The sequence below is a fragment of the Acanthaster planci genome, linkage group LG18, assembly GCF_054643075.1.
Source record: "Acanthaster planci isolate LZ-2023a linkage group LG18, COTS_SCS, whole genome shotgun sequence".
Classification (NCBI taxonomy): Eukaryota; Metazoa; Echinodermata; class Asteroidea; order Valvatida; family Acanthasteridae; genus Acanthaster; species Acanthaster planci.
In genome coordinates, this window is record NC_141794.1 from 12,250,338 (window position 1) to 12,262,827 (window position 12,490).

At 42.3% G+C, this 12,490-nt stretch overlaps 1 protein-coding gene across 38 annotated transcripts in view; it reads right to left on the reverse strand.

Annotated features, from left to right (window-relative positions):
• The window catches only part of cspp1 (centrosome and spindle pole associated protein 1), a 56,876-nt gene that overhangs the window by 29,203 nt on the left and 15,183 nt on the right, over positions 1–12,490 (reverse strand). For 33 of the 38 annotated variants that reach the window (XM_087148976.1, XM_087148974.1, XM_087148978.1 and 30 more), the window contains 13 exons: positions 12,019–12,114; positions 11,631–11,702; positions 11,171–11,248; positions 10,286–10,342; positions 9,695–9,802; positions 9,083–9,145; positions 8,706–8,747; positions 4,743–4,812; positions 3,992–4,103; positions 2,591–2,738; positions 1,846–1,968; positions 1,410–1,507; positions 580–729 (listed from right to left, as the gene is read on the reverse strand). In XM_087148976.1, coding sequence (XP_087005102.1) covers positions 580–729; positions 1,410–1,507; positions 1,846–1,968; positions 2,591–2,738; positions 3,992–4,103; positions 4,743–4,812; positions 8,706–8,747; positions 9,083–9,145; positions 9,695–9,802; positions 10,286–10,342; positions 11,171–11,248; positions 11,631–11,702; positions 12,019–12,114 — 1,217 coding nt within the window. Of the gene's footprint in view, positions 1–579; positions 730–1,409; positions 1,508–1,845; positions 1,969–2,590; positions 2,739–3,991; positions 4,104–4,742; positions 4,891–8,705; positions 8,748–9,082; positions 9,146–9,694; positions 9,803–10,285; positions 10,343–11,170; positions 11,249–11,630; positions 11,703–12,018; positions 12,115–12,490 lie in introns of all 38 variants that reach the window. The other 5 variants (XM_087149000.1, XM_087149011.1, XM_087149001.1 and 2 more) reach the window with 3 other exon arrangements.

A 12,490-nucleotide genomic window follows, 5' to 3' on the forward strand; every position in this document is an offset into this window, starting at 1 on the left:
AGGCAGAGAATTTTTTTTTCCAAACCCGCTGTACAAACTTCAAGGACTGTCACATCAAATAGCAAAGATGCAAAAGTACCGGTAGGGTGAGCGCAAAAGAAAACTTCCAGGGAAGAAGAAACGACGCAATATGTGCACCAAGCACCACGCTGTAAAATTTCAACCGAGTGGAAGAGTTTGCAGAAATTCATTCAGAATGATTCCATGCAATAGACACGCAACGACGCACAAGTAATTACAGGTTTCTCTTTAGAGTTCTGCAGACTAACGTCAAAAACATACTGCCAGAAGAGGCTGCATCTGACACCGATGTCTTCTAAATGGTTCATCATCTGCTTGACAAGCTTTTAATCTGATGATGTGGGGCACAACAAGCTAACGAGAGGTGTGTGGCATCCATTGGAGGGGCGTGTCCACCTGCTTGGATCCCGTGGGGGGACAAATGCTACAAAGTAACCGAGCCCTGATGTGGTTCAAGGTATAAGGACCTGTGCATCGAGATGGGCGGTGTCGGGGTTGCGTTGGAGTGAGAAAAGAAGAAGCAAACTAAAGAGCGCAGGGAGTAAGACGGACACTTACCTCTTCCTCTTTCTCTTTCATCCGTAGTTGCTCCTTCTCAAAATCCTGCTGCATCTGCAGCCTTTGCTGGGCCAGACGTTTCTCCTCTCTCTCCTCCTCTAATCGGATCTTCTCCTTCAGCGCCGCCTCCCGCCTCTTCTTATCCTCAACCTGAAATATTCATCTTCATTAACCCTAGCCTTCCAAGATCTTCCTTGCTGAAGTGGAGGCTTTGGAAGGATTGAGGCTGTGTGGTGAGCATGTGGGGTTTATTTCCAAGGATGCAATATGTCAAGGTCTTGGGACGAACCTTGCGTAAAGTAAAATTTCAGTCCAGAACAGCATCCATGCTGCTCTTGGATTTATGACACTGCCTTCAGGAATTTGCTTGAGAATTTTGAAGGATAATTGCAGGGGTCATCTCTTCAAGGCACACATACCGCTAAATGCAAGAAATAATGGACACATTGCAAGACATACTAGCAAAAAAACTGGGGATTTAGGATTAAATCTCGCCAACGGACCTTTATTTCTTTGGTTATACAATTTGACTTAAGAATTTCAAAATGTCAAGGGGGCTCAAGGTTGTTCCCAATTGTAAAGGGTCAAGGTTCGCATCCAGCAAGGGGTCAAATGCTGTGTAACGCTGTAAAATGGGTTATTTGTTTTTATAGCTTACGTTTACACATGAAATGGCGTTAATGAGCTGTGAACCCCCCCGGAGCTGAGACGTTTTCAAATGGGATGGGCCCGAAGAGCAGAGATAATGTTAATAAAACTGACACCTTCAAATGACAAATATTGTTGGATACAGCTGTTGGAGTGGATGTCAAAGGTCAACTGTCTGGTACCTGTTGTCTGAGGTATTCCTTGTACTCATCCTTAGGGTCCTTGGGTGTTGTGGTGACCGGCTGCTCAGCGGGGGCACCAGGACGGGGGGATTTATTCACTGAGGACAAAAACATAAAATGCTAGTTGTAGGATTTTTTGTCAAATATAAACTGTTAAAAGAGTGAACACACGGTTGTATGATTCAAAATACATACTGCATTTGATTAGGTCAAAACCGAGTATTTTCTTGTAAAATATGTGACCTAATCTATGAATCTGCAGTTGCTAAAGCTAAATCTAAGTTAAAGGCCTTTGAAAAAATCTTGTACAATGTAACAGGAATTGACTCAAATCTCTGACCTAAAGCCACCTTTCAATGGAATTCCAAACTGAAACTCCATTTTCACAGAGTGATTGGAACTGTAACTTGCAGAGCAGAGGACTGGTTTTACAGACCTGTTATGGGAGCAGCAGGATTTGCGGTGGCTGCAGGTGACTGGTCAGCATAGAGTTGGAGCTGGGTGCTGGCTGGGTCGTTCAACACCTGCTCGTTGCGGTTGTGTAACTGACGGAGGTCGGCTACAAACGACAGAGACAAGATACACATGACACAGACAAGGCAGCTTGTATCAAGCCTTTTCAAAAGGACAACAGACGCTTTGCATGGTAGCCATCTTGCTGGGTGACTTCTTTTGTTCCACAGGGTAACCTCCTTTGTGCGTACCCTGTGAAACAAAATCTTCGGCCTGCAAGACGGCAGCCATGCAAACCCTCTGTACTACGAGTGAAAAAAAAATCCAGTATGCATTCTGCATATATTCCAATTTCTTGGTATGTTGTAGATAAACGTTTTTATAATTCCAACTATTACTTATTTCTTTTTGAAATGTTCCCAAACAATTGTTCTCACACCCTCAGTGAACCTTTTGGCTAATTGTCAAGAAAAAATATATTCTACCATACCATAATTCAGACATGATCGAGTCAAGCACATTCAAAGTTTGTGCTCACACTATTCGTTGATTATCTTCCAACTTCGGCTTGGAAATTTTGGAAGAATTTTGCAGAATGGTAAGATTACAGCCCAACCACTTTGCATGGGGCTTGATACCGCTGGAGAGTTTCAAAAAGCAAAGAATTTGAGTGTTCATGTAAAGTGGATGGACTTGGAGGATTTAGGATTGTTTCAACGCCCACTAACCAACTATCTTGCCCTTGTTATCTCTCATGGGAGCCCCGCCCCCTCCCTTCCCCCAGGGATTGTATTCTGCAGCCTCTGCTTCCAGCCTGGCATTGTAGCGCTCCTGCTCCTCTTTCTCCAGTCGCTTCTTCCTTTCCTTCTCCTCCATCTGTGGCAAGGAGACGAGAAGGAACTCCGGAAGGTTTAACAAAGACAAAACGAAGATGGAAAACAAACCCCAGAGGTTTAACAAAGACAAAAAGAAGATGGAAAACGAACCCCAGAGGTTTAACAATGACAAAAAGAAGATGGAAAACAAACCCCAGAGGTTTAACAAAGACAAAAAGAAGATGGAAAACGAACCCCAGAGGTTTAACAATGACAAAAAGCAGATGGAAAACGAACCCCGGCAGTTTAACAAAGACAAAAAGAAGATGGAAAACAAACCCCAGAGGTTTAACAATGACAAAAAGAAGATGGAAAACGAACCCCGGCAGTTTAACAAAGACAAAAAGAAGATGGAAAACAAACCCCAGAGGTTTAACAATGACAAAAAGAAGATGGAAAACGAACCCCGGAAGTTTAACAATGACCAAAAGAAGATGGAAAACAAACCCCAGAGGTTTAACAATGACAAAAAGAAGATGGAAAACAAACCCCAGAGGTTTAACAATGACAAAAAGAAGATGGAAAACAAACCCCAGAGGTTTAACAATGACAAAAAGAAGATGGAAAACGAACCCCGGAAGTTTAACAATGACAAAAAGAAGATGGAAAACGAACTCCGGCAGTTTAACAATGACAAAAAGAAGATGGAAAACGAACTCCGGAAGATTTAACAATGACAAAACGAAGATGGAAACCATCCATTACTTTTCAAACAGGCCTGTGTGCTACATTGTATTTTGTGAGATGACACATGGGAACATAGTCATGACAAGGCTCTCACGGAAATTCGAAAACCTAATTCAAGAGCTTTTCAGGACTAAAGATACAACAATTTCCATGACATTCAGTGCCATCTTGCAAAAAAAGTTGTTTGGTATTATGACCTGGAAGGCTGTATGGTCATTACTACAGATCAACAAGGATTGAGAATTAAAATTGACTGTATCATTCCATTATTGCATTAAAGTTCCCGATATGGATGTGGTACATGTTAAATATTTCAAAGTGCTTTTTCTCCAAATGGCACTTCCACCAACACCTTTAGGTGCCAGTCTGTGAAAGCCCAAATCATTCTAGTGTACGTTGGTCTTTGCAGCGCTCGGGCACACCCATATTAGTTCCAGACACCAAAATTATCCATTAAACTGTTCCCACCAAGGGTACACACAAAGCAAGTGGGATTCAGTCCATATAAAACGACGGCAAAATAAAGTTTTCCCAGAAATAAGGCAGTTCGGACGGTTCCAGTCATACCTGCTGCTTCAGGATAGCTTGGTAAGATTTGGGGTCGTTCAGACTTCTTGGACTCAAGTTGGTGTCTCCGACAAAGTTCTTGATGGAGCTCTCCCCACGAATCTGGGCCGCTCTGACACAGAGAAATAATTAATTGACAATTCAAGGGTAATTGAGACTAAAAAGAAAATTTGTTCAGACATCCAGCAACAAATTAAAATACACAAAGTCCGCTGTATGGCATATACATGTATTTGCATCCTCCTGGTCCAAAGTTTTATCTTGACAGAAACGTTGAAATAAATTTGCCACATTAATTCTGTTTAGAAAAACAAATTATCAGGAGTACTCGAGTTAATAGCTTGTAAAACAATTTTAAACACAAGAAGAACAGATTCAACCAACAAGAAAAGTCTCTGATAAAAATGACAGGGACTTAAAGTAAAGAATTATCAAAGGTAATGCTGGCTCCCCCCCACCAGCATCATCTTATTATCAAGAAATATGGGTCTTTATTAAACAGGAGTATGATTGGCCACGTAAAAATCAAAGCTTGCAAACAGGTGAAAGGTAAAAAAGTTCTCATACTTTTGTACAAACTAGGTGTACGAAAAAGCTGAAATTTAACAATCTCAACCAAAGGTCAACATTGCAACCCCCAAAAAAAGAAATCAGCTAAAAAGCTACATTCTCACACCCGAGTAAAAACGAGAGCTTAAAAGACATACAATATATCGCAATTACAACTTCTGGAAAATAAATGTTTTCTTACTTGGAAGCATTCATGAGGGACAGGTTTTCTTGAGGGGCACTGCTTGCTGGCACACCGACCTTTCCAACTCCTGGAAGGGCACCATACGGCGAGGGGTACAACGGATGTAATGGGAACGGTTGTTGCATCAAGCGATTGGCAAAGTCGGCTGGAGAACACAGTGAAACATAGAAGCTCATGGTTACACAGCTGAAAGACTGAAGTCACGTGATGGTTAGCAGAGTGAGGAAACAGACTATTTTGATGCCAGTGCTGAAGGTAATGCACTGCAGTCCAAATACAAGACCGGTGCTTGACGATGTCCTACACCACACAAAAAAGTGCAAGAAATGAGGACCCAATTGAAATGCTTCACTGTGGTCAAATTTTCAGAAATAACAAAACAACAGGTTGTCACAAGGGGAACAGCATAGATTTTCTGGCCTTCCCAAAGGCTAATCTTCACAAGGGTGAAGGTGCCTACAACAGAACTAGACATAAGGAACACAATCCACTCTGTGTGCATGCCAGGAGTTGAACTGTTCAGGAAAGTGAAAAACTCCTTTGGAAAAAACTGTTTCAAATTAAAAAAAAGAAATACTACTTAACAGAGAAATTGAAACAAAACACGGTCAGAAACAAATATCAGAATACAGAGCACAACTTGACAAGAACACGGAAAGCTAGGGTAAAGGAGAAATCAAGTTTACAAAACAGAAATGTTTGTCTTACCAAGTGAAAACAAAATCCATGTTGATTAAAACCGTGACGCATATGGGCAAAAAAACAAAACAAAGAAATACCACTTTCATGAGCAAAACTTTCTGAGACACTACAGGATACAGTGTGCCACAGCTCAGGCAGGGACCTAAAAAATTATACTGTGGTCAAAGGAACGCCACAGCCTAGCCACAGAACTGATGGGTGTAAAATCATCACGGTAAAGCTTGAATCATTCTGACAGAAATCCTGGTTTTAGAACACTGCAAATGTGTCAAGCCACAGAGGAAGTCAAGAATTAGTACATGAGTCTTTTATCACAAATAGCTGCAAAATGAAAACAAAAATTGATAAGAGCGAAAATAGTACACCATATCTCAAACATAGAAATGTCCACGGTTGATAAAACTTTAAAACAACCTTAGAACTTAAATCCCAACTGTGCCTTGGGAAACTCCAAAGTTCTTTTGAAAGGCAAGATCTTTGGTATTATTTGAACCTCAAGAATTAATCTGGGGGCACGCCAGGGCAGGATTGGAGTCAAGGGGCGGCCATATTGAGAAGTGCTCAGAATGAAAAGGTTTTCAGGGAAGGAGTGAGAGACAGCGCTCCCAAGATGTTTACATGGACTTTTGAGTGAATGAATTTGATCACAGCATGCAATGATTGGGTTGGGATAGGGCTTCAAAGGTACAGATTCTGTTGGGGTGGGGTTAGTTGGGAGGGGGTAGTGGGACACTGGGGGATGTACAGTATTGGGTTTGGAAGATACATGCAGGGTTGCTTGAGGGGCAGGGGTTGGACAACGGGAAGGGACTTCCAGGAATGGGGGGCACAGGGTATCATCATTTGGACTTGGAAGGTTGAGTTACAGTAGGTTAGGATAAGGTGCGGGCGATGAAGTTCAGAAGGTCACCCTGGGTGTCATCATTTGGATTTGGAAGGTTGAGTTACTCTAGCAAGGGATAGGGAGGGCGATGAAGTTCAGAAGGGAACACTGGGTGTCACCATTTGGGTTTGGAAGGTTGAGTTACTCTAGGAAGGGATAGGGGGCGATGAAGTTCAGAAGGGAACACTGGGTGTCACCATTTGGGTTTGGAAGGTCAAGTTACTCTAGGAAGGGATAGGGGGCGATGAAGTTCAGAAGGGAACACTGGGTGTCACCATTTGGGCTTGGAAGGTCGAATTACTCTAGCAAGGGATGGGGGGGCGATGAAGTTCAGAAGGGAACACTGGGTGTCACCATTTGGGTTTGGAAGGTCGAGTTACTCTAGCAAGGGATGGGGGGGCGATGAAGTTCAGAAGGGAACACTGGGTGTCACCATTTGGGTTTGGAAGGTCAAGTTACTCTAGGAAGGGATAGGGGGCGATGAAGTTCAGAAGGGAACACTGGGTGTCACCATTTAGGTTTGGAAGGTCGAGTTACTCTAGCAAGGGATGGGGGGGCGATGAAGTTCAGAAGGGAACACTGGGTGTCATCATTTGGGTTTGGAAGGTCGAGTTACTCTAGCAAGGGATAGGGAGGGCGATGAAGTTCAGAAGGGAACACTGGGTGTCACCATTTGGGTTTGGAAGGTCGAGTTACTCTAGGAAGGGATAGGGGGGCGATGAAGTTCAGAAGGGAACACTGGGTGTCACCATTTGGGTTTGGAAGGTCGAGTTACTCTAGCAAGGGACAGGGAGGGAGATGAAGTTCAGAAGGGAACACTGGGTGTCATCATTTGGGTTTGGAAGGTCGAGTTACTCTAGGAAGGGATAGGGGGGCGATGAAGTTCAGAAGGGAACACTGGGTGTCACCATTTGGGTTTGGAAGGTCGAGTTACTCTAGGAAGGGATGGGGAGGGCGATGAAGTTCAGAAGGGAACACTGGGTGTCACCATTTGGGTTTGGAAGGTCGAGTTACTCTAGGAAGAGGTAAGGCGGGGCGATGAAGTTCAGAAGGGAACACTGGGTGTCACCATTTGGGTTTGGAAGGTCGAGTTACTCTAGCAAGGGATAGGGAGGGCGATGAAGTTCAGAAGGGAACACTGGGTGTCATCATTTGGGTTTGGAAGGTCAAGTTACTCTAGGAAGAGGTAAGGCGGGGGTGATGAAGTTCAGAAGGGAACACTGGGTGTCATCATTTGGGTTTGGAAGGTTGAGTTACTCTAGGAAGGGATAGGGGGGCGATGAAGTTCAGAAGGGAACACTGGGTGTCACCATTTGGGTTTGGAAGGTTGAGTTACTCTAGCAAGGGATAGGGAGGGCGATGAAGTTCAGAAGGGAACACTGGGTGTCATCATTTGGGTTTGGAAGGTAAAGTTACTCTAGGAAGAGGTAAGGCGGGGGCGATGAAGTTCAGAAGGGAACACTGGGTGTCATCATTTGGGTTTGGAAGGTCAAGTTACTCTAGGAAGAGGTAAGGCGGGGGTGATGAAGTTCAGAAGGGAACACTGGGTGTCATCATTTGGGTTTGGAAGGTTGAGTTACTCTAGGAAGGGATAGGGGGGCGATGAAGTTCAGAAGGGAACACTGGGTGTCACCATTTGGGTTTGGAAGGTCGAGTTACTCTAGCAAGGGATAGGGAGGGCGATGAAGTTCAGAAGGGAACACTGGGTGTCATCATTTGGGTTTGGAAGGTAAAGTTACTCTAGGAAGAGGTAAGGCGGGGGCGATGAAGTTCAGAAGGGAACACTGGGTGTCATCATTTGGGTTTGGAAGGTTGAGTTACTCTAGCAAGGGATAGGGAGGGCGATGAAGTTCAGAAGGGAACACTGGGTGTCATCATTTGGGTTTGGAAGGTCAAGTTACTCTAGGAAGAGGTAAGGCGGGGGTGATGAAGTTCAGAAGGGAACACTGGGTGTCATCATTTGGGTTTGGAAGGTTGAGTTACTCTAGGAAGGGATAGGGGGGCGATGAAGTTCAGAAGGGAACACTGGGTGTCACCATTTGGGTTTGGAAGGTCGAGTTACTCTAGGAAGGGATAGGGAGGGCGATGAAGCTCAGAAGGGAACACTGGGTGTCACCATTTAGGTTTGGAAGGTCGAGTTACTCTAGGAAGAGGTAAGGCGGGGGCGATGAAGTGAAGGTCACCCTGGGTGTCATCATTTGGGTTTGGAAGGTGGAGTTACTCTAGGAAGGGATAAAGCAGGGGCGATGAAGTTCAGAAGAGCACACTGGGCTACATAGTTTGGGTTTCTTGTGCTGGGACTGTTCTACAACTACTTCTGCTCTACGTGGCTACTTCTGTCCACACCAATTCGGTGTCAATCATGAGGACTGTACCATTCTTTTGCTGCTCTTCTTTCTCAACATGCTCTTTAAAAACTGAAATAAGAATGATTGATGAAAAAGAGTGATGAGTCTGAGATTGCTGCTGCTGAATCTGAAAGACAAACACTGTAATAAGTTACATCTTGCCCTCCAATCATGACATATACATAGAGGGAAAAGGTTACAGAAGCTGAAGAGCCTTCCCTGACAACTTTTTAAAGATGCAGTAAATACTGTTTCATTCTTTATTTGTTGTTCCTCGGGCAAAACTCAGTGAAGTCTTCACTACGGAGGCGATAACGTCGGTTAAGACAGACTGACAGGATTTTGAATCTTCCAGAGTATTTACTCTCTATTTACAAAGTAAGACAAAGCTTGAAGTGAATTACTCTCGTATGCTGATTTCAAGTCGTGGATGGTTTCAAACTTGGCTCTGTTGGTAATTGCTTGAGCTGTTGGGGGAAAAGTGAGGACAAAACGAATCAAATAACATTCCTGAATTGTATTTTTGTTTGCAAATGACAGGCATCATTCTCAAAAAATACATTTTTAGAGTTCTCGGTATTCCACCCCCAGCAGTTCTTGAGATATGAATCGCATTTGAAAGATCCAATCACAACGCCTGCAACAGGTCACGTGGCATAAGAAAAGCTGATTGGTCGACCAATTACAGTTCCTGTTGTTTTTCCTACTCCTGAACGAGGTTAATGCAAAATTATTACAAGCCGAACCCAAAGGTCCCTATCACAAGACAGTATTCAAGGCTCAAAATTTCAAGTATGGCACAACCTCAGGTGCAACGCTGTAGACGTTGCAAAGTTCACAATGAAATGATCTTGGAAATATTAGAATAGTTTCCAAGACTGAATTCAGGTATTAGGAAATAACTTCACAGCCCTGAATCTGAGATTCCCCAAATTCTAGGACTAAGGAGAGTGATACATCGGTTCAGTTTAGAATCGACAGCAGGGGAGGTTTGTGACAGGAAGACAGCTCATTACATGAGAACATAGGTTCACTGATGTTGGTCATTGGATCCTGTTCTTTTTTCAGATAGCTGTCATAGGCCGTCAGGAAGCCTAGCATGTCGTCTTTCTCTCCCAAAGCTCCTGAGGTGAAAGGATAAGATAGATACAAGTCTCGCTTAAAGGATTCTAAGACATAGCAAAGTGTGGGAACTGTGACAAAGTTTTAAAAAAGTCTTGTATCAATGTCTTTGGACTTTTATAGCAGGCGAGAAAGTCTTGATCCAGTATCTCAAACCATAATAAACTGAAGCTGATCCGACAGGACCACAGATTGCACAAAGGGAAGGATGGGTCAAAACAAGTTTTTCCCTTAAAAAATAAATTTTCTAGAGAATCAATCTGCTATTCTGCAAAGCAGAATCTAAGATTTTAGGAAGGTTGACTTTACAATAAAAAAGAATTATAATAATAATAAATTTATGACATGCCATTTTAATGAATGAATGTCACTGCGCTGGTATCCAAACTGCAGTATGGGAAGGCGTCGGCACAAAACACCAATTTAGTATTTTCTTTGATTGGAAATTGTTTTTCAAAATGGAAGGAGGAAATGGGATGTTTTACTGGCTCGCAGTTGCTGTTCAACTCCTCGAGGCTGGTTCTTCTTGTTGCTTAGGAATTCTGCAAAGGTATTACAGTAGATGGTAAAGTGCAAGGAAACCGTAGCAACCGCAAGAAAAAATTACTATGGAAACCAAACGACTATGTTGACATTGGAAACCACTCAGTAGTCTCTTCAAACGGGTCTACTGGAGAGAGAGAGATGTACGTGCAAGCTTTGACAGCTTTTCGCTCTTGGTCGGAAAGAAAAAAAAAGTCTTTGTAAATCACAGCATTGACCTGGGCAAACAATGTTAAAAAAATTCACATCTGTGCAACACTTTGACAAGCTGAAATGGATACTGTGCGCAAGGATTATTAACTTTTAAGACGCCTTTCCATATACGCGTCAACACTTGCACCAAGTGTTGAGCATCCATCGAAATCGCCCCTGGGGTGATTTTGATGGCTGAAAACAACGCACACGTGTGTTATGCTAATGGCATCAATTTCTGTGTCTTCGAGAGTGAAACACGTGAACGCATCGTGTACGCGACACACCCCAAAAACGTACAAATGGAAAGGCCTCCTGAAGCTGCTGTTAGAGGGCGTTGTTTCCACACACAGTATTCTAAAGCAGGGCCTGTTAATGAGCATGTGCTTTGGCAAGTTACTCAAGATTCCAAGTGGTTATCTTGCGATTATTTGGCATTCTTCAGTGCTCTCCAAGACTGGATGTACACGTAGTTCAGTTTCTTCATGGACCATTTTAGAAGTTGTATGTTTCAATCCCACTCAATTTTCTTTACTTCCGGCAAAATTGATAGGAAATGTGGGTGGGAACAATTTCTTCACATACAGCAGCCATGTTATTTGTCACGTCAGACAACTTGTAGAATTTCAGTTTACGGTTATAGGTTTCCTGGAATTGTCTGGTTGCCTGGGTGAGCTGATCGGGTCGCTGGGGTAACTCTGATGGATCTGGAACTAAACGCAGGTGTTTTTTAATCAAATCAATAAGTACCAATTCTTCAAGATAAAATAGATTATATATAAATCACTGATTTACAAATGCAAGATATGAATAATACCTAATTTTCATTTCTGCATCATATCATACAAATTTCCCAAGAAATAAAATTTTTCAAAACAATGTGATCTTTTTTTCTGGGTTGAAAGTTTTTTCTTGGTCCATCAACAGCTTTTTAAAAAAAAAAGGGAAATTTTCATGTCATAAAAGAAAGTAATGATGTTCTTTTAAGCAACTGTGCAATTGAAAAGCTAAGCTATTTTTCCCAAGGAAAAAAAAAAGTTGTGAACATGACTTGAGCGACAAGAAAGAACGTCAAGCAAGGTTTGGGATAATTACGTGAAAAGGTGACTTTCCCCTTTGACTGTTGGGGGCCTGCCCCCCCACTTATTACACCTGTAACTGTGGGCGCTAAAGAGGAAAACAAAACAGGTGACGGTGTGTTAGAAGCGAAACTTTCTGACAGATGATAATATTAAGAACATTGGGTTCCATTGCTCTGATGATGAACTGAAGATGTCTTTTGACTAACTCTAGCAACAGACTTCTTGAAAGAACAATACCACCATTCTGGGTTTTTTGGTTCTCTTCTGCTAAATCTACAAGAATCAGAATGTTTGACTAGGCTCTGCATTCCTAAATCCTAAGAAATTTTTCAAAAACTTCCTGGCAGATTTTGGAGGATCAGGGAGTTAAGGTCAAGTTGTGAGGTCAAACTGCGAGATACGTTTTAGAACGGCCTTGGGTTGGTTCTGTTGTCTCGGGGTCCGTCGTCTGGTGATGGTGTTCTGTACTGGTGGCGGGTTATCTAGCTCCTCATTGGCTGAAAGAAATTTATATTCCAACATCGGAAAGATTTGACCTCTGAAGAAGATATAGGTGGCCTATGACATTTTATCCATGAGATTTGTTTTAAAAAAAAACATTATTTCTCTGCCTCAAGGAAGGGAAAGCTTAGTCACAAATTAATTGAAACTTCCAGAGACAATTTTAACATATTCTAATTGAAACTTTCAAAGATAATTTCATATATTTTTCAATTTTTTTTCATTAATTTTATTGTTCTATTTTATCTCTTTTTTGGAGCTTGAGTTCAAATTTCTATAGAAATATTTGGACAAATGTAATCATGATAATCTTTAAATAAAACAAGAAATAAATTTTTCATGACACATTGTTACTCATGTCACTTGAACAGT